At 40.8% G+C, this 21,600-nt stretch overlaps 3 protein-coding genes across 4 annotated transcripts; 1 reads left to right on the plus strand and 2 right to left on the minus strand.

Annotated features, from left to right (window-relative positions):
• Positions 1–567: 567 nt before the first annotated feature.
• On the minus strand, positions 568–14,595 carry LOC311503415 (E3 ubiquitin-protein ligase RNF31-like). Of its 2 annotated transcripts, none has more exons than XM_084566116.1 (24): positions 14,564–14,595; positions 13,415–13,620; positions 13,157–13,303; positions 12,912–13,067; positions 12,767–12,823; positions 12,466–12,577; positions 11,833–11,994; positions 11,596–11,746; positions 11,304–11,455; positions 10,997–11,139; positions 9,861–10,103; positions 8,981–9,316; positions 8,095–8,280; positions 7,759–7,965; positions 7,074–7,247; positions 6,345–6,443; positions 6,065–6,154; positions 5,818–5,932; positions 5,173–5,285; positions 3,900–4,013; positions 3,457–3,505; positions 2,590–2,686; positions 1,556–1,721; positions 568–1,206 (listed from the first exon to the last, which is right to left on the minus strand). In XM_084566116.1, exons 2-24 carry the CDS (start codon positions 13,616–13,618, stop codon positions 1,159–1,161), a joined length of 3,321 nt encoding a protein of 1,106 aa, XP_084422242.1. In that variant the 5' UTR covers positions 13,619–13,620; positions 14,564–14,595; the 3' UTR covers positions 568–1,158. The 2 variants fall into 2 exon arrangements, with proteins under 2 accessions (XP_084422242.1, XP_084422241.1); XM_084566115.1 differs by having other exon boundaries at positions 14,420–14,577.
• A 946-nt stretch (positions 14,596–15,541) lies between these two features.
• psme2 (proteasome activator subunit 2) lies at positions 15,542–18,274 on the plus strand. The gene is made up of 11 exons (XM_084565783.1): positions 15,542–15,749; positions 16,012–16,044; positions 16,139–16,201; positions 16,291–16,377; positions 16,516–16,564; positions 16,652–16,749; positions 16,860–16,928; positions 17,021–17,088; positions 17,177–17,231; positions 17,571–17,657; positions 17,901–18,274. The coding sequence occupies exons 1-11, from the start codon at positions 15,702–15,704 to the stop codon at positions 17,979–17,981; spliced, it is 738 nt and encodes a 245-aa protein (XP_084421909.1). The 5' UTR covers positions 15,542–15,701; the 3' UTR covers positions 17,982–18,274.
• A 1-nt stretch (position 18,275) lies between these two features.
• On the minus strand, positions 18,276–20,883 carry lsm5 (LSM5 homolog, U6 small nuclear RNA and mRNA degradation associated). The gene is made up of 5 exons (XM_084565784.1): positions 20,673–20,883; positions 19,741–19,836; positions 19,625–19,652; positions 18,641–18,713; positions 18,276–18,526 (listed from the first exon to the last, which is right to left on the minus strand). Exons 1-5 carry the CDS (start codon positions 20,716–20,718, stop codon positions 18,494–18,496), a joined length of 276 nt encoding a protein of 91 aa, XP_084421910.1. The 5' UTR covers positions 20,719–20,883; the 3' UTR covers positions 18,276–18,493.
• Positions 20,884–21,600: the final 717 nt, after the last annotated feature.

The following is a 21,600-nucleotide window of genomic DNA, read 5'->3' on the forward strand; positions in this document are numbered from 1 at the left end:
AGAACAAATAAAATATTTCCTCCTAAAAATATGGCGATTTTAAAGGTGATGCTCGTCTTTCTTTTCCTTCAAGCAAAACTACAAATAACATAGATGTATAAATGGTAAAGGCTTGCATAAAATTCTTGCGTTTAATTCCAAGTGTTTTTGTAACTAGAAAAGCTGTAAAAAGAAAAAGTATTTGTATATATATTAATACGTTACTTAAGCCTTATTCAGTGTGAAAGTACATATTAATAATAAATCTGAATTTAAAAGCGTAGAAGGATTAACTCAAGTCATGCGCCTGTTCTGAATAATCCCCTTATATTCTGCTTTAAGAAAGCCCGTTGATTCACAGATCTTGCGTCATCTGCTTACGTAATTGTGAGAGTCCTTTAACTTCTCGTAAACCTGGTCGCTGTGTTTGCGGGCGGCTTGGGTTACGCTCAAAATTTGACTAAATGAAAATGAGTTTCCCAAAATTTATTAGTAAAATGTGTCACGACTCTACTTAAGAGCTTGCTGATGTCCTAATTAATTCATAAACGCTTCATTATTCCCCCGAAAGACAGAATTAAATCCACATATCTTTTAAAATAGACATTTATTGATGTTTCAACTTGATTTACCCGGTGTACACAAAGATAAACGTGATTAGTTGGTGTTCATATATTTATACAATTCTATACTGAAATAAACCCACATTCTTCATTTGAGTTCAGGAGGTGAATCAAAACGTTCAGATCCTTCACATTACAAATCGTCTCCTCTGAGAGTTCAACGTTTGCGTCACTGTGACTTTAAGGCACACAACATTAGATAAACATCTTAAGCAATCAGACAGATGCTTCTTTACAGACCCCCTCTAAGAGATCAACTGATCATCTTTACGATTTGTGTAGGGGAAAAAAACAAAAAAACTGAGAACAGAGAAAAACAAAGCACCAAAAAAAAATGTCTCTAAACACAAACCAGACACAACAGCTTAAAGCCGTCACAACAATTTAATTTTCCTCTTGTGGTTTGGCACTCAGATGGAACGTAATTATCCTGCAGATGATTCACACCGGCTTGAAAACAGCAGAGGAATTTAGATCAATATTTATTTTTGTTTTTTAATCAAGGTGCTCTCCTTCCTGGATGATTTCCAGATTTTGGGCAGATTCCTGGGACGTCTTATTTGTTTCGAGGAACTTTTTCTCCAAGCGGAACCTCCATCAGTTTCTGTGAGGGGAAAAGAACGTAAAGAACAAACGTCAAGTTCAGGATTGTAAAGAAAAAAAAATGTTTGGTGTATATATATGTGTACAGGTCCATAAAACTCATACCATCAGACTACAGAACTTATTTTCCCCCCCAAGGCCACCCAGTCGCTCACACGATAAAACCCAACGGGATAATTAAAACGTCCTGTGCAATATATTTAAAATTTATTATGGTCTTACTCATCTTGGTCTAGTCAGTGGATGGGATTGTTTGTGAGTACCATTACACTGCTGTAACGGGTATTTTGCAGTTTCGTTGTATAATAAAAGCTTCTCTAGTTCATTTTTATATGAACGCAGATTCCCACCTTGAGCATCCGAGCATAGTAAGGCTCGTCCTCCTCGGCCTCTCCTCTCTGCGTGTTCACCTGGTACCTCTCACAGGCTCGAATCAGATCGTTGGGCTCGTAGAGCAGAGCGGGATCCAGGGAGTGAGCGTTTATCAGACTCACCAGGTACTCCTTGTAGTGCTTCCTACGCAAACAAACACACACACACACACACACACACACACCGCAGCGTAAGAAGTGAGCCAACTTGTCTAAATGTGATTCTTTTTCTAGCTGCTTGTTGAGACATAGTAGCGGCTCTGTTTGTGATCTCCACAAACCCCTGAGGGAGAAATCTGTTTCGATTAAATGCTCTACTGTGTTAAGCAGCTGCACCGAGCAGCTGCAAGACTGAAAACAAACAGCTAAACAATAATTAGAAGCTCTGTAAAACCACGGGCAGCTGATTCAACCGATGACTCTTTGTAGGTTCATCTGAATAACAATAATCTAGTCATCTTCAAGTGTAGACCGACCTGATAAGTCACTTGATGTACACGGATTCAAGTATTTAATCTCAATTAATCACCCCATCGTCCTTAATTAAACGTACATTAATGGCACTTTTTTTTAAAATTTCTGTTAATACTGACCATTTAATATTGAGTGTCGGCTAATCTGAGTCCTAGATCATGTGTGCGATTGTATTAAGGCCAATAAATAGGGCTGTCAAAGTTAATGTGGTGTTGAGAGTTACAGATTATATGTCCCGAATCTGTACCAACAGGGCAAAATAACCTGATGAGGAAAGAGTAAGCAAGTTTCTGGAGAAAATGCAGACCAAATCAAGAACCTGACTCTTTCCTATGAGTTGGCGAGGTTGAAGCACCGAGTTGCATTTCCCTTAAGAGCTGATAGAGGACAAAATTAGTGGTGAAGTGAGCTGATAATGTTTCTGCTTCCCCAGTGTGTGAGAATAAAATGCAGCTTTATTTAAAAAAAAAAAAAAAAAAAAAGCAGTACTTCGTGGAGATGAAACATTAAACACCGATACGTTTGTGTACTTCACTCACTCGCAGAGTCCGGCTTGTCCCGGCTGTGTTTTGATGCCGCACGGTGAATCGATCTGCTGGCCTCCTTCATCTTTCTGCTCCATCACACCACACGTGTCTGCAACAGAAAACATTTTTTTTTTTTTTTAAATTAATCAGTTTGGCTTTAATACAGGAAATAAAAACAGACTCAAAAATCATTTCACAAACCATAAAAAAAATATATATCAGCCCAGAGGAAATAAATACTCGATAAAAGAGTGCAGATCTTATAAAAGGTTGTTTTTTTAAAAGAACAATTTAATCTTCTTTAACTCCAGATACTTTATTGTCAGTGTACAGCAGGATTATGAATGACACACTATTCTATTCAGCACTGTTTTGTTTTATGTCTTGGGTAACAATATTTACGACGACTGCACTTCAGGTTCTGCTTGCTTTCCACAGCGTTACTGCTGCTTCCATCACTTCCTGATTTCTCAAACAACGTTTGTGTGTTAACAGCCCTAATTAGAACGCATTTGTTTTCACTAATAAAATAAAAATAATAAATCATTTAACCTTTAATTGTCCCGCAAAGGGGAAATTGCAGTTCCTGCTGTTTGACCCATCCATTTGTTCACACAGTAGTGTATACAGTTGGACAGCAGCCTGTAAGGATTGCGCCCGGGGAGCAATTTAAGGTTAGATGCTTGATCAGGGCACCTCAGCCAAGCTGCACCTCTAACCACTACTTCACAACTCCCATTAGTGTACCTAATAAAGTGGCATGCGAGTGTAGTCCTTCACTAATCTGATATCCTCAACCTAATGATGTTGGAGCAAGCCTACAACAAGGATGTAAACTCTGGGGCAAGAAAGAGTGAGTCTTTATATTTTTAGTTTTACCATTCTGAGTTCCATCAGAAGCGTCTGTGTTGTAGTCCACTGCACTCCTCTGAGGATCAAACCAACAAATACAATTTTAATTCACTTTTTTTTTTTTAAAGATTCGATTTACAATTAAATTACATTACAACACGCCACATACATTTATCCACTGTTGTATTCATTTAGACATGATATTTCAGAGCTTAGCTTAGATTTCAGCCACTAGAAACAATTCAAGCTGATGCTGTATCAAAGTGGGATCACGTCACCACTAAATAATGATCTGTTTGCTGTTGACCTTAAACAGAGAGTTCATTATACAACTTTGGTCTTATTTTCCTCTCGTGCAAGTACTTGATGACAAGGCCATGCGACCACATCCTCTTTTCCTTATCATTAATATCAGGTTTGTCATTCCACTGACTGTCGGACAATTTCCGACTATACAAGAGCCACTTTACCTGCAGCAGCGCCTGTAGCTTTTGAGGCTCCCAGTCTCTGAGATAGAAGAGACAGTCTCGAGGGTGGTGAGCGTGCAGGCCGGGGTAAGTGCACTGAGGAACTTTACATACAGTCTGCAAGAGAGAACAAAAAATAAATACAAACACATGAGGACAAGCATGTGTTAGCGACATCTGGAGTCCACAAACAAGCTCTTATCGTACCTACTGAGGATGCTTAGTATGTGGAAAGTTTTCCCACAATCAATACACATGGTTTAGATGCTGCTTTTACCTATAACCTAAGTATTGAGATATGTCAGTTCTGTGGCATCCTTGTGTTCTGTTCTGTATTTGAGGGCCAGACATACAGCTGAAAGGAGTCAACCATGCGACCTCCAGTAGATAAGAAGTATAAAACAGAGCCACACTGTGTGTTCTTTGGTCATTAGCCACTCTCAATGCTTCTGTGCCGTGAGTCCATCTGCAAATGTTGAATCAGACACACAGAAAGACCAGCATCTTCCTATTTCTAACAGAAATTTTACGACAGCATTTACTACTACTGCTCCCACGTCTCTGACTGGGACTGCTGTTGCATCTCTAGGATTGCATGTTTTGTTCTGTCTGTTGCTCTTTGTGGTCTGTGTTGACATGTGCTGCTGTTGTGCCTCGTGCTGCTGACCTTTTTGGCCAGGTCACCCTTGTGAAAGAGATCTTGATCTCAATGGGCTTTTATCTGGTTAAATAAAGGTTAAATAAAAAAAAATAAATAAAATTTAGAGCAGGTATTTTTCAGAAAACCTGGAAGCCAGCCTGACTTTTGATCTGAAGCATCTCTGTCGGGAACTAAATGTGCTCCAGCAAAGATCTGGGGCGGCTGTGGCTCAGCAGGTAGAGCGGGTTGTCCACGAACCAGGGGGTTAGCGGTTCGATCCCCGGAATGTGCCACATGCCGAAGTGTGCTCGAGCAAGACAATGAACCCCCAGTTGCTCTCAGTGCGTGTTGAATGGTGTGTGCTTGTGTGAGCAAATGGGTAGATGTGTCTGTGACTGCAAAGTTCTTTGAGTACCAAGGCCATTTACCATCTGACAGTCCAATTTTATTGGTTTAAAACACGTTACCAGACTCAACCTCTGATAAGAAGTGAGTCAAAACTGTAATAAGTAAGTAGTGACTCTGAAAACAAATGTTGCTCATTCCAACACTGTTGGCAACACTGTTATTTGCAAACGGCATAAAGAAAAGTGCTTGGCTTCTTCAGCTTCGACTTGGTGACAACCGAGCTCTCACCTTGTGGTAGGGGTTGTTGCAGCCGCTGCAGAACTCGTACCTGCACTGAGAGCAGCTGAAGTGCATGCAGCCACCTTTCGTCAGAGCGTACTGGAACCTGCAGTGAGGACAGGCTGCGGGACGACACCACATACTGGTAAATACATTCAGTCCAAATGTTATATTAAAAAAAAAAAAAAAAAAACCTGTCTGTAGCACAGAAACGTAAAAGAAAATGTCCAATGCCATTTCTTGCATGGGTTAGCACCATCTTCAAATCTCTAACAATCCCTCTAACGAATAGAGACAAATCGACGTACAAGAAGTTTGGCAGTAATTGTCCAATTAGTTTGGGTATTGTATTATTAGACCATTTTAATGTTGAACTGGTCAAAATAAAGAAAACTGTCAGTCTCTTTATACTTTTGTAATATAATTCAACCTTTTCTAAAAGCTCTTAAAGTTTCAGTTTTTGCTGAAATTGTGGGAAAAGGTGACAATTTTATTTTTGACATTATTTGGATTCCTAATAACGAACTCTGATAAATAAATGCACCACTGTGTTGCTCAATGAGGGCTTCAGCAGCATAACATTAACACCGCTCTGGGTGGAGCTGCCGGTAAAAACACTCATGTTTTTTGGGTGAAGTTTATGGCGAGCCTCACTGATGCCGTGGTCGCTCAGGTAGCCGGCCAAACCCTGTCTCTGGTACTCGGGGTCGTTGTCCCTCTTCCACTGTTGGAACTGCTCACAGGTCACGTCCTGGTGCTGAGGCTCCCACTGGAGCCAGAGAGAGACAGAGAGAGCGTTAATCAACGGACTGAAGAGCTGCCAGAGCTTCAAGGCTGAAACTCCCTCTGACCTGGGCGACTCCCACACATGATGGAAAACAGTAACAGAGATTGTACTCACAGGTTTCTTGCACTGGGCACAAAAACTCTTGCGGCAAGACATGCAGGTGACCTTCAGCTGGTCTCCATCGTTGATAAACCCGGAAGTGCACTGAGGAAGGTAGAAATTGGAGCCATATAAACAATCGTCAACGCTTCCCCCTCTATATTCACACCAAGAACAGCTCAAAATAACCAACTAACCAAAGGGAAGTGAGTACGGAAGCATGGTGTGCAGGTGGAGGAGGAAATCAGATCATCAGAGCTGATTAAGTAGAAATTTTTAATTGCGTCAAACTCACATGACAACACCACAGGAACTTGGGGTCTTTCATGAGAGCGTGCTCGGTCAGCTTTTTGTGGAACAGGTCGTAAACGTCAGGGTCCAGGCAGTCCCGCAGCTGGAGAGACAAAACCAAATACGTTACGACCAAGAACCATGTAAATTAAGCTGCTTTTTACAGTTTCAGTAATATCACAAAACACTCATTCAAAAGTTTGATGTCGGTTAATTAGTGTCAGCACAAATTGAAGTTAATTTTATTCCCTCTTTCTTGTTACCGGCTGAAATTTTCAGTTTTTCTATCTAAATAACAAATAACCTTTTTCCATTGTTCAGCAAAATCTTAATTTAAATGACCTGCTGCATTTTGGGGATACTGATCTTTCAAATCAGATTTTTTTTAAACCCAGACCTAGTTTGTAGTACTACTGAGTTGTACTGTGTTGCACCGACACGTTCCTAATATTCTGACAACCTCATTTTAGTTTCCTAAATAACAAACCGTCGTACAGAGCTGTCCTCTCTTGAATCACGCTGATCAGCTGGTCCATATTTTATTTACTCTAGATGAACACGCTGAAAATATTTGTGGCTCTGAATGTTCAGTTTGTTGTATTGTTTACTTTTGTCACTTCCTGTTTCTCTTGTCCTCTCTTGTCGCACAACCAATCAGAGTGACGTTCCTAGCATGTAGCGGTATTAGCACGTTGAAGGTTGCCCTTCGCGTTTCCTCTGGCCCCCAGCTCACCTGTATGTCCAGCGTGGAGAAGTAGCTGTCCAGCTGTTCGGGGTCGTTGATGTCGGGTTCGCCGCAGACGGGACACACCATGTCCCTGATGTGCTTGTCTCTCACAGCAATGGTGAAGTGCTGCCTGAAGCACTCGTGGCACACCGAGCACTGGCAGGACGTCAGCGACTGCATCTGGAGGGGAAGAGAAACTGGATTTAACAGCTGTGCATTAAAGGCTAACAAACTCTGCAAGTCCTCTCTGAATAAGAAGTACATATTAAAATCCAAATCACGCGCCACCTACATTTGCTCATTTTTACTTATATTTAAAATAAACTAATCCTACTTTTGTTTGTTTGTTTTTGAATGTTCACTAGGTTTTTCTGGGAGACATGTTTCCGTTCTACCCTCCCGTCTGGCTCAGATCTGTTTGGTTTCACCTTGAAGTTGATTCCTACCCTCCTACATAAAACTTTCTGCTATGTTTGAGTAGGAGGGATCCTTCCTCTGTAGCTCTTCTTGACATTTCTCACATTTTTTTTTCCTCAGTCATGGTTGAATTTTTTTATTTTTTTATTATCCTATTGCTTTACATATTTAATTTGTGTTCAGTAAGTTTAAATATGACATATACCTAGAGAAAAGGGAAGAACATTTTAAAATCATGATGGTGGACGGTCCAACGCTCTCCTGGACGACCCACCTTGCTGCGGGGGAAGATGCTCAGACAGATGGGACACTCGTTGTTGAGGAGACGCCGGATGAAATCCCTGTCATGAGACTCCTTCACGGCTTGCACCACATCCTCCAGCGTGTAAGTGACGTCCGGCTCTTGGAGCAACGACAAGACGAGCTCGCACCGCCCCCAGCTGGGCAGGTCGTGCAGCGCCAGCAGCCGCCTGCACATCCTCTGAGGGGAGCAAACGGGGACAAGATGATGGGAATGAAAACAAAACACGCCCAATAATGTTCCGGGATTATTTGTTCTCGTCGTGCCCACATCAGCACGCTAAGCCCTCAGGTGTATTTCCTGTCTGACCTGTTTGTCCGGGTGTTTGGGATCAATCGGAGCCTCGAGCTGGTCGGTCCAGATATGCTGGTGGAAGGGCTCCAGGAGGGGGCGCTGCAGCAGAGACAAAGCCCCCTTCACCTCACCTCCGCTCTGCCGCAGGGCCTCCTCACACTTAGCCACGTCACGGAAGCCCAGGGAGTACAGCTCCCTCATCTGGGGACAAGAGACAGACGTTAAATGTCCACCTGCCGACATCAGACTTTCAGAATCAGACAATGAGTGAATACTACAACCACAAAGCCAAGCCAGTAAAAACAAGTCACAGACAAAGAATAGAGCTTTTGAGCCTAAACAGGATTTTTTAAGGGGAGTTCTTGAGTTTGAGCAACTTGATACAGAATTTAAATAATTGGGAGATATATTTGAACTTGAAATTTACTCAGTGAAATTGCCTTGGTTTCACTTGTATCAGCTACCGTCACCTCAGTGCTTCCTCTGGGGTTTGCAAAGTGACAACTGATACTGATGTTGATTCTGCTCCTGGCTTCCTGACTTAAGCAGACTGATAAATCCAGTGCACCAATGATCCTGCACACTAATCGTCTGCAGAAAATCATAATTTGCCATCAAAATTCCTGAAAACCAGAGAGGTAGTCTCTTAATGTCTTGCTTTGACCAATCATCGGAACACAAAAATGTTTAGTGTACCATCAGAAAATGCAGAAAATCCTCACAATTTCAAGGTTTAAACTAGGGAACGTATAATATCTACTAGCTGCTGCACATATTGTACATTGCATTACACATAGATGCATTTTATAATCCTACTTTTATTTCATAGGGATAAAAATGTCTCCTGACAGCCTGAAATCACATCTAGACAAGCTGGAAGAGAGAGGAAGAAAGTCCTTACCCTGATTTGTCGGTCTCTCAGCAGCTGCTTCACGGCCCTGTCGGTGTCTCCTCCCGCCGCCAACCAGGCCAGCTTGGCTTCAGCCCTGGACAGCTTGATGCCGTCGCCCGCGGCGTTCGGACCGCTCAGCTCCGGCTCCTGTCCGTCTCCCTCCACCATTTGCAGCATCCCAACATTCCCCGTTTTGTAGTTTAGCTGGACAGAGGCGGCCATGGCGCAGATTTCGTCCAGCAGGTGCGGCAGCTCTGAAGTCAGCCAGTCGCAGGGGTTGCTGCCTCCACACATGCCCAGAGCTGCGTACACCTCCTCCGGGCTGACGCCTCGCTTTTCTGCTTCCTGGGAATAAGAGACACCATGTGTCTTCACTTCATAGCCTTTTAAAGCTGTAATAGTCGATTTGTTTGAATAAAAACTGGCAAAAATACCAAATATTTTCCAGGTTAAGCTTTTGAGTTGTGAGGATTTGCTGCATTTTTGTCTTGAGTGAACGTAAACTGAATATTTTTTGGCATTTAAACAAGCAGATTAATAAAAAATAGCTTAGTTGGAGCACTATCTCCTGCAGGTGAAGGGTTAATCTGGTGTTTAAATTAAGCAGATGACTTGGCTAATTTAACTAAGGAAGAAGAAACAGAAAGAGAAAGAAGAAAAAAAGAACAAGACGAAGAAACAGAAAGAGAAAGAAGAAGAAAGAAGATAAAGAAAGGAGGAGAAAGATTAGTAAGTGAAATAGATGCTGGAACTTCATGGAGAGTTTTGAACAGTTGGTTGAGCAAATAAAAGGACATTTTCTGATGAATGAGTATTTTACTTCTACAATCAGTTTCTTAAATCACAAGGAAAAGCTTTGGCGTGCGGCTGAATGAAATTCTCGTCCTACTCTTATCTGGTGGATGAGAGCCAGTCCGTCCTCCCTCATCGTATTCTGCCTCTTCAGCTCCAGGTTGACTCTGGGCTTCGGCTGCGGCTTTGGACCCGGCTGCAGTGGATCTTTGGCGCTGGGCGGCGTCTGCTGCAGGGACTGAGGCAGAGAAACTCCAGCCGTGTCTTTGCATTGGTTGCCGCACATCTCACACACTGTCGAGGGTTTTTTGTTGACGTAGGTGCAGAACTGGCAAGTCCACTGTAGACGGACGGAAAATAAAAGAATAGGTTCGGGTTAGTCAAAAAAAAAAAAAAGTCGTAAAAGTTTACAGGCTTCAATTATAAGAGAAAGAAACGTGGAATTTTAAACTACAGATAATTGAGCTACAGTAAATTTTGTTTTACAAAGGATCAGTAATGTTTCATCATGTCTTCTGTGTCTCTGAGGTAGCTCATAGAAATACCATTATTGCTACTGTCTTTAAACTACATGTCAGATTATCATGCACTGACTCATTTAATGCATCCTTAAAATGTCTCACAGTGGGAAACATACTCATCAGAATTGCTTCTTGAAGAGGAATGGGGGAAATGAAGAAGAAGATGGAGGAGAAAGAAAAAGAACCGGAGGAAAAAGAAGGAAGGAGGAGGATGAGATGGGGAAGGAAGAAGAAGAAAGACGAGGGAGAAAGAGGAAGGAAGAAAAATATGTTAAAAAAAAAAGTTAGGAGGAATAACAAGCACACCAGAGGAGGATGGAGGAGGAGAGGGAGGAAAGTGGAAGAAGATTGAAGACAAGGAAGAAGGAGAAGGAAGAAAAGAAGAAGAAAGAGGATGAAGTAGGAGGAGGAGGAGGAAGGGGGGTGGAAGAAGATGGAAGACGAAGAAGGAGAAAGAAAAAAAACAAGGAATGCAGAGCTTCTAATGCAAAGCTATTCCTCCTAGATTATCCAAGAGACATCTATCTAGACACAGATTATTCTGTTAAGAGCTGAAAACTAAACTGAACCCTTCCAAAAACATAATCCAATCCTGATTTACTTATTTTATTTGTCTTAACTGCAGCTACAGAGCTAATGTAAGTAACTGCAATGGCTCTTAAAGAAAGTACACACGAATAAAAGTATTCAGTGTGTTTGTAATCCGACAAACCTGTTCTCCGGAGGCAGACGGAGACGTGGGGCTGGTCGCCACCGGGGCAAGCGGTGGGCGAGTGGCAAGACGGGGGCGTTCACACACCTCACAGAGGATGCTGCTGCCTTGATTCACAACTGTGCAGCTCTTACACTGCCACTCTGAGAGAGCAAACACAACTCATATAAACTCCTCCACACAGTAAACAAATCACCTTCATTGGATCATTTATTATTTGTACAAAATTCATCTAAAAACTTCTTTATCTGCTGTGACTTTGCTTCGAAAACAAGTTGCATAGATAAGGTCAACTACAAATTCTCACCTGAGTTTGGTGACGTGGGAATTGACACAGGGCTTTCTTGAGCGGAGGATGCAGGTGTGGCGAGTCGAGGGCGTTCACAGGTTGTGCAGAGAGCGGCTCGCATTTGGTTCATCGTAGTGCAATAAGTGCACTCCCAGGGGGACAGAACTGGACTGAAGGACGAAAGGAAAGCAAAACCTTTAAAACTTTCTGGAGGAAACAACTAGTCTTGCATCTGGTTAAATAACAATTCACGACTCCCCTTTTAATCCAACCTGTGGCCATCTTTACGAATAAAGAACGAGCTCCTCACCTGGGCGTTTTGACTGGCGTGATGGTGGTTCTGCTGTGTCCTTTGCGGTCAGGGTGAGAGTGGAAGAGCCTGTCGCAGTTCAGACACAACCTCTGGGAGCAGGTGGAGCACAGAGCGTGGACAGCGGAGATGCCACAGATGCTGCAGCTGTCTGCAAGAACACACAAGAAGTAAAAACCTCCCCAGTGGCAACAAAAACAATCCGCTTTCCACTGTTGTGTTGTGATTTAGGCACACCTGGCTGGGTTTTCTGTATTTTGTCTCTCTTGTGATTGGCTCTGGAGGGGTGGCGGTGAAGGATGTCATCACATGCGTCGCAGAAAGGCTGGTAGTCACAGGAAGGGCAGTTCAGAGTCGAAGCGCTGCCACACAAGTTACAAACACTTTCTGCAGGAGAGACTTGAGACAAAGAAAAGAAAAACACACAGGCCCTGGTCATACATTGCATTATCATCTGTCCTGGGTGATCTAATCACACCAGCTTAAAGTATTGGTGTGAACACATCCAGGATCTGGTCTCAGACCACATATGACCTCATTCCTTTGGTAGTGTGAATACACAAGGAGTCCTGGGTCCAGAGATTGTTCTGTCACTGCTTCAAACGGCACAGAAGTAAACTTACGGTGAAACTTCCAGGGTTCAGTTATGATCTGAACTTGTCTTTAAAACAACCAACATCAAGGCAGAGATTAATACATAAATTATGACTTAACGTGTGTGAGAGACCTCACAACCGGTTCCAAAATATGCATCACCTCCCCCAAGTCATGACAGTTTGTCGAAGAAAACTGCTGCAGAAAACGGATTCATCTCCAGGTGTTTCTATTAACGTTGGCTGAGGCATGTTGTCAGATGTGTCAGCAGCTCACCTGATGTCAGGGCCCCGGGGGCGGGAACAGGTTCGGCTGAAAGAGGTGGGATCTGTGGTTTGTCAGGGAGCTTCTCTTCTCCAGGCAAGGCAGAGTCAGTCACAAGCGTACTCTGGAGAAAAGAGAAACGAGGTCGACACTTCGAATCGCAGCCAGCTCAAGACGAATGAAGGAGCAACATTTACAGATATGTTTCATTTTCTACTGTGGATCCACTTTTCCCCACATTCATCAACACAAACTCATGTGAACAGCTGATCTCTATTAATTAGTGAACAAATCCTGAAATGTGCGTACAGACCTGCGGGATGACAAATGGGATGATATCTTTGAAGTGTTCTACGTGGGGATGGGTGCCCTAAACAAACAAAGATATAAGAAATGGAAAACGGTGAATACTTCACAGGGAAACAAGCCACACACAGATGACAGGGGTAAATACACACCTTTACTATCATGTCCACCTCCGTGCGTAAGGTCATGACTTCAAGCGTGATCGCGGCAACTTTTTCGGAATCTGGTTCGGTGACCTCATCGGGGAAACTGAGGCCGTCTATCTGTTGGTTGGTGTAGCCGTAGAGATACAGGACTCTCCGGCCTCCCTGTGGAGGAAAACCACGCTTTAAGCGATTTGTTCTCAACTGATCTCATCGTCACAAAACTCTTCCTTGAGTTGCTCATCTTTGCTCACCTTGATGGCATCCACCGTGGTTCTGAAGACGGGGTTGTTGTGCTTGACGCTCCTCCAGTATCTGGGTCGGGTGGGGCAAGTCAGGTTACATCCATACTTCTCCAGGATGCTAAAGGCCTTGACCAGTCGACTCAGACAGTCCATAACCTGAGGCAGAGATGATGTCGCCAAGTTATCATTCAGTAAATAACATTCAGGGGTTTTAATAAATAAAAGAAGCAAACTAGCGTCTCCGGGCTTTCTGAGAGAGGACTTCACCTCCTGTCTGTTGCGACCCGTCGTGTTCTCCCTCAGGACGGCCTCTGCTGTGAGGTGAAGGTACTTCTCCGACAGGGGCAGAGGTATGGCGGCCATCGTCTGGACTTCAGCCTTCACAGCCTGGGCCGAACCAGAGGCGGAGAGGAGCGACTGGGCTCTCTTCCTCACCTCCTCCATCTGCTCAGACGCGGAGCTGCTGCTCATGGCTGTCAGAAAAAAACAAAAACAAATAAGGAAGAAGACAATGTCGACCTTTATTTTAATAATGGTAATGCTGTTCTGTTGGACTAAATAAATACTTGATATTGTGTATGAATTAAAAGATGTCAAGGAGCACCAACATATTTATATAGAGAGGAAAACTTCTACACACTTTAAAAAAGTTACAGACGACCTTTAAAGTTATGTTTCTGACTAATAGAAAGCAAGCCTCAATCAATCTTATCTACTGGGATCAATTAAATAGTTAATTATTCTCTAATGAACTATTTATAAAAGTAAAAACGCTGATGGCAGTTTCCCCAGAGGCAAAGCTGATGTTTTGATGGAAAACAGTCCCTGAATTCATCTTTACAACTTATGAAAACTAGAAACAAATACGAAAGATTTTCCCATAAAACTTATTAGCAGACACTACTAAATCAACATGTGATTAAATACGTTTTAAAGCATATATGCTAGTGTTTAGTTTGTGTGTGAAATAATCCAGTTATTCAGGAGTGCTCAGCCAATGCTTTCAAGCAACAAACTATAAATTCTGCTAACTGGGAAAGTCCAGGCTAATCATAGCTGCACTAGTAATCAGCTGACAATCAGATCACCACCAGACATCACTCCCACTCACCGCTTAATAACATTAAACCCGATTCTAACCGGAGACATCGGTGGCATTTACCGGCAGACTTTTTTTTAAAAAAAAGTCTGAAACATTAAGCTAGCTAGTCAACAACATTTCACGGCAGTTGAAACCGAAACTTTTACAGATTTACAACCAAAGCCATATACCTGCTGAGCTAAGTTACCGCCTTCGCTGCTTGGGCTTCTTTTACCGGTTGTGTTGTCCTCTCGCGTCCCGGAAGAATGTCGTTACGCTGACGTTAATAAAAATTAACATTTGTTTAAGTGAAATGAGCAAGTTAAGAGTCTCACCTGCGGATGATCTGCTACCGTCTGAAGCTAGCTTAAAAAGCCGGAACTACTGTTTGACGTTAGCACTTCCGGTACAACTTCCGGCCTAATGTTCGTGCTTCAAAATAAAATACCAACAGAAAAACTACAGGAGCACACTTTTCTTTTCTTTTTAAGAAAAGCAGTCGTCATTCCTCCTCCTCTTAACGATCTACTCCTAATATACTTTCAGAGTTTAAATTATGAGAGTTTTTGTTGTAAAGCATTATTTGGATATCGTCCAAAGTTACAGTCATTAAAAAAATAAATAAAAAATGAACAAGAAAACATGCAGTCATTGTGTTTTAGATATTACTTGTAAGGAAACTGAAACTAAGTATGTGTTTTTATTAAATTATAAATACCACTGACCACAAGAGGCCCACTGGACTGTTATCTTCTTGAAATGTTATCATGCATTTTTATTTTATGAAATTACATCTGAGCCTGAAATAGAGGCTATTTTTCTTTGTTTTAAATTAAATATTGATAAAATAAAATATGATTGTATGTTTATAGTATGCTGTTTGGGATATATATTACTAACGTATTGATAGTAGAATAAACTAAGCCAAACTAAAATAAACAACACTAAAAGCTACCTTGATTGTATATTTTGTATATTACTGAAATAATCACAGTAAATTCGATAAAGATGTTTATATAGGTCATATAGGACATTAAGACATTTCAGCCATTACGAGTAAGGGTACAGTATGCTATACTAAGTTGAACTTTGAACAAGTCAGAATTTAATTATAAATTCCTGACGTTGAAATTTTGCTATAGGTCAGAAAATCAGTACAGATATAGATAATACACAATATAATGCAGATCCTGTGGCATTTATGTATTTAAAAGGCTTACCATCAAAGTAATTGTTCGAACATTAAAGTCTTGTCGCACTACTTTCAGCGGAGGAGGGAGACAGTGGGAGGCGCAAGCTGCATCACCCGATCTCAAACCGAAACTAAACCGAATGAGGAAATAGGAAAGCCACACCAGCTCGACTTGTTGTCCCCGTGCTGCAGCCGTGTTCGTCTGAGTCCATTTAAAAACCCGACGAATATATTTATTATTTATTATAACATCATCTAAAGGGTGATAAGTTTGCGCAGTCATGTCAAAGGCATCGACCCTGAAAATCAGCACGGCGAGCGCAGGCAAGGTAAGTCCGTGTGCAGGTAGAGCAGATCCTCTCTGGTCGGGGCAGACTCAAAGAAAGGCTCTGGAAGTCTTTAGACCGAATTTTATACGGGTTGAGTTTTAAACGTCGAGAGCAAACATGTTAAAAACAGTCGGTTATAAGCGTTAGAGGACCGGAAAGTCCCCTTATGAAAACGAAAGTGAATCCAAAATGTTTTTACAAACGTGAGTCAGCGGCTTTAATGCTCCAAAACTTAATTTTCTTTGTTTTTTTTCTTTTGCAGGTGGCAAACTTCCGCCAGTCTCTGTACAGCGAGGTTTGTTGAGTTTATTCTTTATTGTTATGAATGGCTCTTTATTGAAATGAATCTTTAAATATATATTTTTTTCTTCTGCGTTTTATGGATCCAGGCAGAGAACCTGTTCTCCAATTACATCCCTCTGAAGATCATCCAGCTGGACGCTCTGCTCAGGGTACAGCCTTTAACATCAAGGTGACCTTTGACCTGTCGTTTCTGATCTTCATCCTTCTCATCCTTTTCTTTTCTTTTTTTTTATTCCAGAATGAATCCTTCAGCATCACAGACATGTCTTCGCTGCAGGCTCCTCTGGAGATCCCCATCCCTGACCCTCCGACCCCTGAGGACGAGGTGAGACTGTCTGACTGATTTACTCAGGCAGATCGATCCCTAACTGACTATTATCGCCTTCAGATTTGATGCTCCACAGCCTGCAACTCTTTGATTTTTTAATGTAAAGTTTTTTTTAACACAAATCTTATCTTCCAGGAAATGGAGACTGACAAGAACGAGGACGACGAGAAGAAAAAGAAGAAAGGTGACGCCTTTTTAAAAGCTGCAACATGCAACATGTGACGTCTGAGAGTATAAAACTAAAGCTCCTGCTCTCTTCTGTGATCCTCAGCTCCAAAATGCGGCTTCATCAAGGGGAATGAGAAGATTATGAAGCTTCTAGAGATGGTGAAGCCAGAGATAGTCGGTCTGCGAGAGACCATCATTGTTGTGAGTAAACCACAGTCGCTCCGGAGGCTGTTTACTGTTCTAAGACATTGAATTAAGTTCATACTGAAGCTGAACTTTTTAAAAATGATGTTGGATGTTTTGCTGTGTAGGTGTCCTGCTGGATTCAGCATCTCATTCCAAAAATAGAAGATGGAAATGACTTTGGAGTTGCCATCCAGGTTCACTTCTTCTTCTGTTCTTTCAATTTATTTTTTTAATGCATTACGTAAAGCCCCAGTGCTAATTAAGTACTTTCTTCTCTTAACAACAGGAGAAAATCCTAGAGAGAATCGCTGCAGTAAAGACCAAAGTCGACGGCTTTCAGACCAACATCAACAAGTAGGTTGGGTGTAAATGCGTTAGTGGTCTTTTTAGGGATTTTTAGACTCTTTCCAGCATCTCTGACCATCTCTGTTTCAACATCTAGGTACTTTTCAGAGAGGGGGGACGCTGTGGCCAAAGCCTCCAAAGATACACATGTGGTGAGTGATCACAGATCTTAGCGGATTTATCTGGTGAACTTATAGATTTTATTTAAGCCGAGAAGAATTCAAAACCTACAATAAATGTGTCCAGATTGTTTTTATCTCATTTATTACTGTTAGGCTGACTGACGGTAGTCCACAACAAATGTTTATTTCTGAGTCATGCTGCTAAAAACGCCATCTTTTTAAAGTAGGAGTGAAAGTAGGAAACCCAGGAAATATTCAGAAACCAATTCACTGGTGTTGGTTTTGGCTGTGAGAAACTATAGAATAATATGAGCCTCAAACCTTCGATAACAGGATTACAGATTTAACTTTGCTCCCTCTTGCCCTCAGATGGACTACCGCTCGCTTGTCCACGAGAAGGACGAGACCATCTTCTCTGAGATCAGGGTGATCGTTCTCGACATCCGCGGCTTCTATGTAAGTTAAAAATTCTGAGTAAAAGGTCCTCCAGTGCAAGACAAAGCCTTGTATTTAAATATTTACTAAACTACGTAAAGTTTCTGTATTATTTCTGATGGATTGAATATGTGAGCAGCTTTCTTTAAGTTGTAGCTGCTACAAGAGGATCTGCTTCAATTCTAAAAGTCTGTTAAAGGTTGTTCTTCTTAAATTCAATTAAAGAGATCTGAACATTTCAACTTTTTTTTTTTTATCCTTTAGGCTGAGCTTTACGACATCATCAGCAAAAATCTGGAGAAGGTGACCAACCCGAAAGGAGAGGAGAAGCCCTCCATGTACTGAAGCTGGAAAAGGAGGAGATGTTCTTGAGGCACCACTGGAACAGATTCATAAATCCTCGGCTGTATTGATCATCAGGTCAATTCAACACCAATCAACTCTCTCTGTTCAGCCGCGCTGCATGTGCGCCAGCCATAAAACATAAAAAAAATAAATGTTTGAATCTTAGAATCTCCTACTCAATAAACCTAGAGAAGCTCATCACTGCTGGTGTATTAACACTTTAAATTCTGTACCAACGTTTGCACTAAGTTGTTTGTCAATGAGTGAATAAAGAAAGACTTTTTTTTTTTTCAGTTTGTGTGAGATTCTCATTTATTCGTAACAAAAACAGCTTTTTGTCATGTGAGACATGTGATACACTTATCAAACAGTCTGATTACAAAAATATTTTCCTCCGTCATGGTAAGGAGGGAAAACTAATAACAGTAATTACATAATAAACAAAGGAACACAAACACAGAACAAGAAAAGGCATGAATCGACAACAAAAAAACACCTCTTCTTCTAGTGTCTTATACCTCTGGTCCTTCTCCTCCAGGGATGAGCTGCAGGAGAGAAAATATTTTAATATAAGTTACCCTGTGAAGATTTGAAAACATCTGTAAGACGTCACATGAAGCTGCTGCCACTCAGAAGGAAAATCATCCTTGTTTTCATACCATGGTGATGTTATTGCCATTGAGGAGGATCTGGTCCAGTTTGGTTATCCTTCGTCCCTCTGGTGTGATTTCACTGGAGCACAGATAAATAATGAAGAGTTAAGATAATTCAATTTTATTTATATACCGTCAATAACAGTACAAATTGTCTCAAGACGCTTTATAAAGTCTGGCATGAAACCCCCAGAGCAAGCCTGAAGGCTGAAAAACTCCCTTTTAACAGGAAGAAAGCAGAACCCAGCTCATATGCAGGGACCCATCTGCCTAAGGCCGGGCGGGTAGAGACAGAAAAGAGAGAGAAGAGAGAGGATAGGAAGAACGAGGTAAACATACATCTGACTAAAAGCGTACATGAGAATCTGATGATGATACGAATAAGGGCATAAACCGAGCAACAGTCCAGAGGGGCAGGAGTTTGACTGTAGGATAAAGATGCGGTACTTTAACTCTCCTCAAAACAAACACATCCAGGTAGTGCTGGAGGGACTGGGGCATGGTGGGAGGCTTCTCCCATATCGCTTGGGACAGACCTAAAATTGTAGATTATCGGAAAGGACTTTGTCTTTAAGTTAGATCCTAAATTCCAGAGTGTACTGGGAATTATTCCTGAAGAGCAGATAGATAATGATTTAAGGTTACTGGTTGAAAGTCCTACTTTTCAAATCATCACAGTCTCCTGGCATAAACTCCAGGCCTCCAGCATAGCGCAACAGAGAGAAAGAAAAGTTTAAAATATTTTTAAAGAATTATTTAATGGAGCAAATTAAAAGCCTGTACCTTGTTATTTATTTATTCTAGTATTAAATTATGTTGCAAATGGATCACATCAGTTTTCTGTGTGATTTCAGTTTTATTATCTTGTTTTCATTTGTCCGTGGAAAGAATAAATAAATAGGACAAGATAAAACTGAGCAATGAGCTAAAAACAATAATAAAACACTTAATAAACTGATAAATAATTAAGTTTAAAAAAGATGCACTTACAATTCTGTCACGTCCTCCAGGACCATGTCTGTAACTCTGAGTTAAGGATCAGATGAGAAATAAACAATACAATGATGCAGTACATTAAACAGGAGACGCTTTTAAAGAGAGGATACTGACGAAGTCATCGAAACCAAGCAGGGTGCCGACAATTTCTTTGTCGGTTTTCATGACGATGTGAATTCGTGAGCCGATGCATTTGTCCACGAGCTCTGCAAAAAGAAAGAGAAATTACACATTCACGTATTTAAGGTTTTAAGTTCTTAATTTATCAAATTCTCCGTTTCCTACTTTCATACTAAGATTTAATGTTTTGTAGACTGCCCTGATCATTAGGGACTTCTTGTATTTTCCCTTGATCGACTAATCATAGCAGTTTTATTATATACTGTGTTATGAAAGAGAAAATAATTATTTTATTTTCTTATTAGGTAAATAGTTTAAAAATTTTAGGTGTACTAGAATATTTAATTAATTTAATAAAATAATACTCACAGGTACCATTAGAGATTGATAAACAAAGAAAACTAGAGTTAAGTCGAATAAAATCAATTATATATTGTAATGTATAAATTAAACGGTCGTTTAAAGTATATATTATTAAAAATATATGTCTAATTTTGCCCCCCAAAAATAACAATATTCAGATGAAAAGGAAGAAATGATTGAACATAAAGAAGCTGGACTCAGAGAATAATAATCATAGTTTCTGATTGATTTATTATAAATAAATAAATAAATAGTTGTTTCTATGGATCAACGGCTCAATTTAGCTCTGATAATTGCTTCTATTTTAATTTTTTTCAGCAAGAACAGCAGGAAAAAGTTTGTATTCAGCAAACCTGAGGAAGACATGCTGAGCAGCCGCATCTTGTAACGTTAGCTAGCTACCTGCCAGCATGATGCTAACGCTATTTAGCAAAACATCGCTAACACTAACAGTTTTATCTGCTGCAGCTCAAACTCCAACCACCACACTGTGGCTTTTGATGCTGCACATTCTACACTATCTTAAACAGAAACGTAACGAAATTCAAAAATTACAAACCAAGCGGGAGCAGCTGTGACGGGTTTGTTGCTGGAGTAGCCGCCATGTTCAGTCAAAAAGACTTCCTGTGCAGTCAGAAACAATCGATAAAAGAACTTGAGTCGCCAGACTAAAGCAGTCAAATCGGAGTCAAACCTCGAACTGCACCAGTAAAATATAAATTTGCCGTGTATATTAGTAATTGACCGTGTTTCTATCGGGTAAACACAACACTCAATTTACTCAATTCATCTAACAGAACTGTGTGAAATGATTAAAGTATGTTATTCCGTTTAAATCCATAAGATGGCGCCGGTTATGCGGCTCGTTACCATGACGTAATTCTTTGAGTGTAACAAAGAGAAAAACGTCAAGGTCAAGATAATTCCCCACCAGCGATCCTGTACTATTTCTATTCATGCCACTTTCTTAAGAGAATATTGTTTTAATTTGTACTTAATTTATTTGATAGATGTAAATACAATTTACTGTACAACACACCCCCACTAAATACAAGTATATGCATTGATATAATATATAGAAATAGCTTTATCTGGGCTAAAAACAACATTTTTGCAGGATACATATTAATTCAGTAATAATTCCATGGAATAACATAACAAAACAATGACAGAGGTAATTCTGTCTAATAAGTACTATGACTTTTGATATGTAAGTGCTGGAGTTTAATAAAATACGGTTTCTAGAAACAGATCACTTCCTTACAAAGCCAAAACAATTAAATTAACAACAATAAAAGTGTATTTTAGTGCATTTTTTCCATGATCTTCATTTAAGAAGAAAGCATTCCCACTTACAGTTAGTATGTGCTAAATTATGTACTTTTTCCAGTCCAGTGTATTTTTTAAAAAAAACAATTGTGATTCCCCAACAGTTTAGTGATAGTTTATTATGATACGAACAATAATAATCAACTTAAAACATAATG

The sequence above is a fragment of the Chelon labrosus genome (assembly GCF_963514085.1).
Source record: "Chelon labrosus genome assembly, chromosome: 18".
NCBI classification, from domain to species: Eukaryota; Metazoa; Chordata; class Actinopteri; order Mugiliformes; family Mugilidae; genus Chelon; species Chelon labrosus.

Bases quoted from the DNA above. Each gene is read 5' to 3' on its own strand.
- lsm5 (XM_084565784.1), bottom strand. From the start codon at position 20,718: ATGGCGGCTACTCCAGCAACAAACCCGTCACAGCTGCTCCCGCTTG. The intron at 19,837-20,672 runs GTTTGTAATTTT...TTCTTTTTGCAG, and splicing joins GTCACAGCTGCTCCCGCTTG to AGCTCGTGGACAAATGCATC. The intron at 18,527-18,640 runs GTATGAAAACAA...TCTCTCCTGCAG, and splicing joins ATGGCAATAACATCACCATG to CTCATCCCTGGAGGAGAAGG.
- LOC311503415 (XM_084566116.1), bottom strand. From the start codon at position 13,618: ATGAGCAGCAGCTCCGCGTCTGAGCAGATGGAGGAGGTGAGGAAGAGA. The intron at 7,966-8,094 runs GTCAGACAGGAA...TGCTCCCCTCAG, and splicing joins CCAAACACCCGGACAAACAG to AGGATGTGCAGGCGGCTGCT. The intron at 2,687-3,456 runs GTAAAACTAAAA...TTTCTGTTGCAG, and splicing joins TTCTGATGGAACTCAGAATG to ACACGTGTGGTGTGATGGAG.
- psme2 (XM_084565783.1), top strand. From the start codon at position 15,702: ATGTCAAAGGCATCGACCCTGAAAATCAGCACGGCGAGCGCAGGCAAG. The intron at 16,565-16,651 runs GTGACGCCTTTT...TGTGATCCTCAG, and splicing joins CGAGAAGAAAAAGAAGAAAG to CTCCAAAATGCGGCTTCATC. The intron at 17,089-17,176 runs GTAGGTTGGGTG...TTCAACATCTAG, and splicing joins TTTCAGACCAACATCAACAA to GTACTTTTCAGAGAGGGGGG.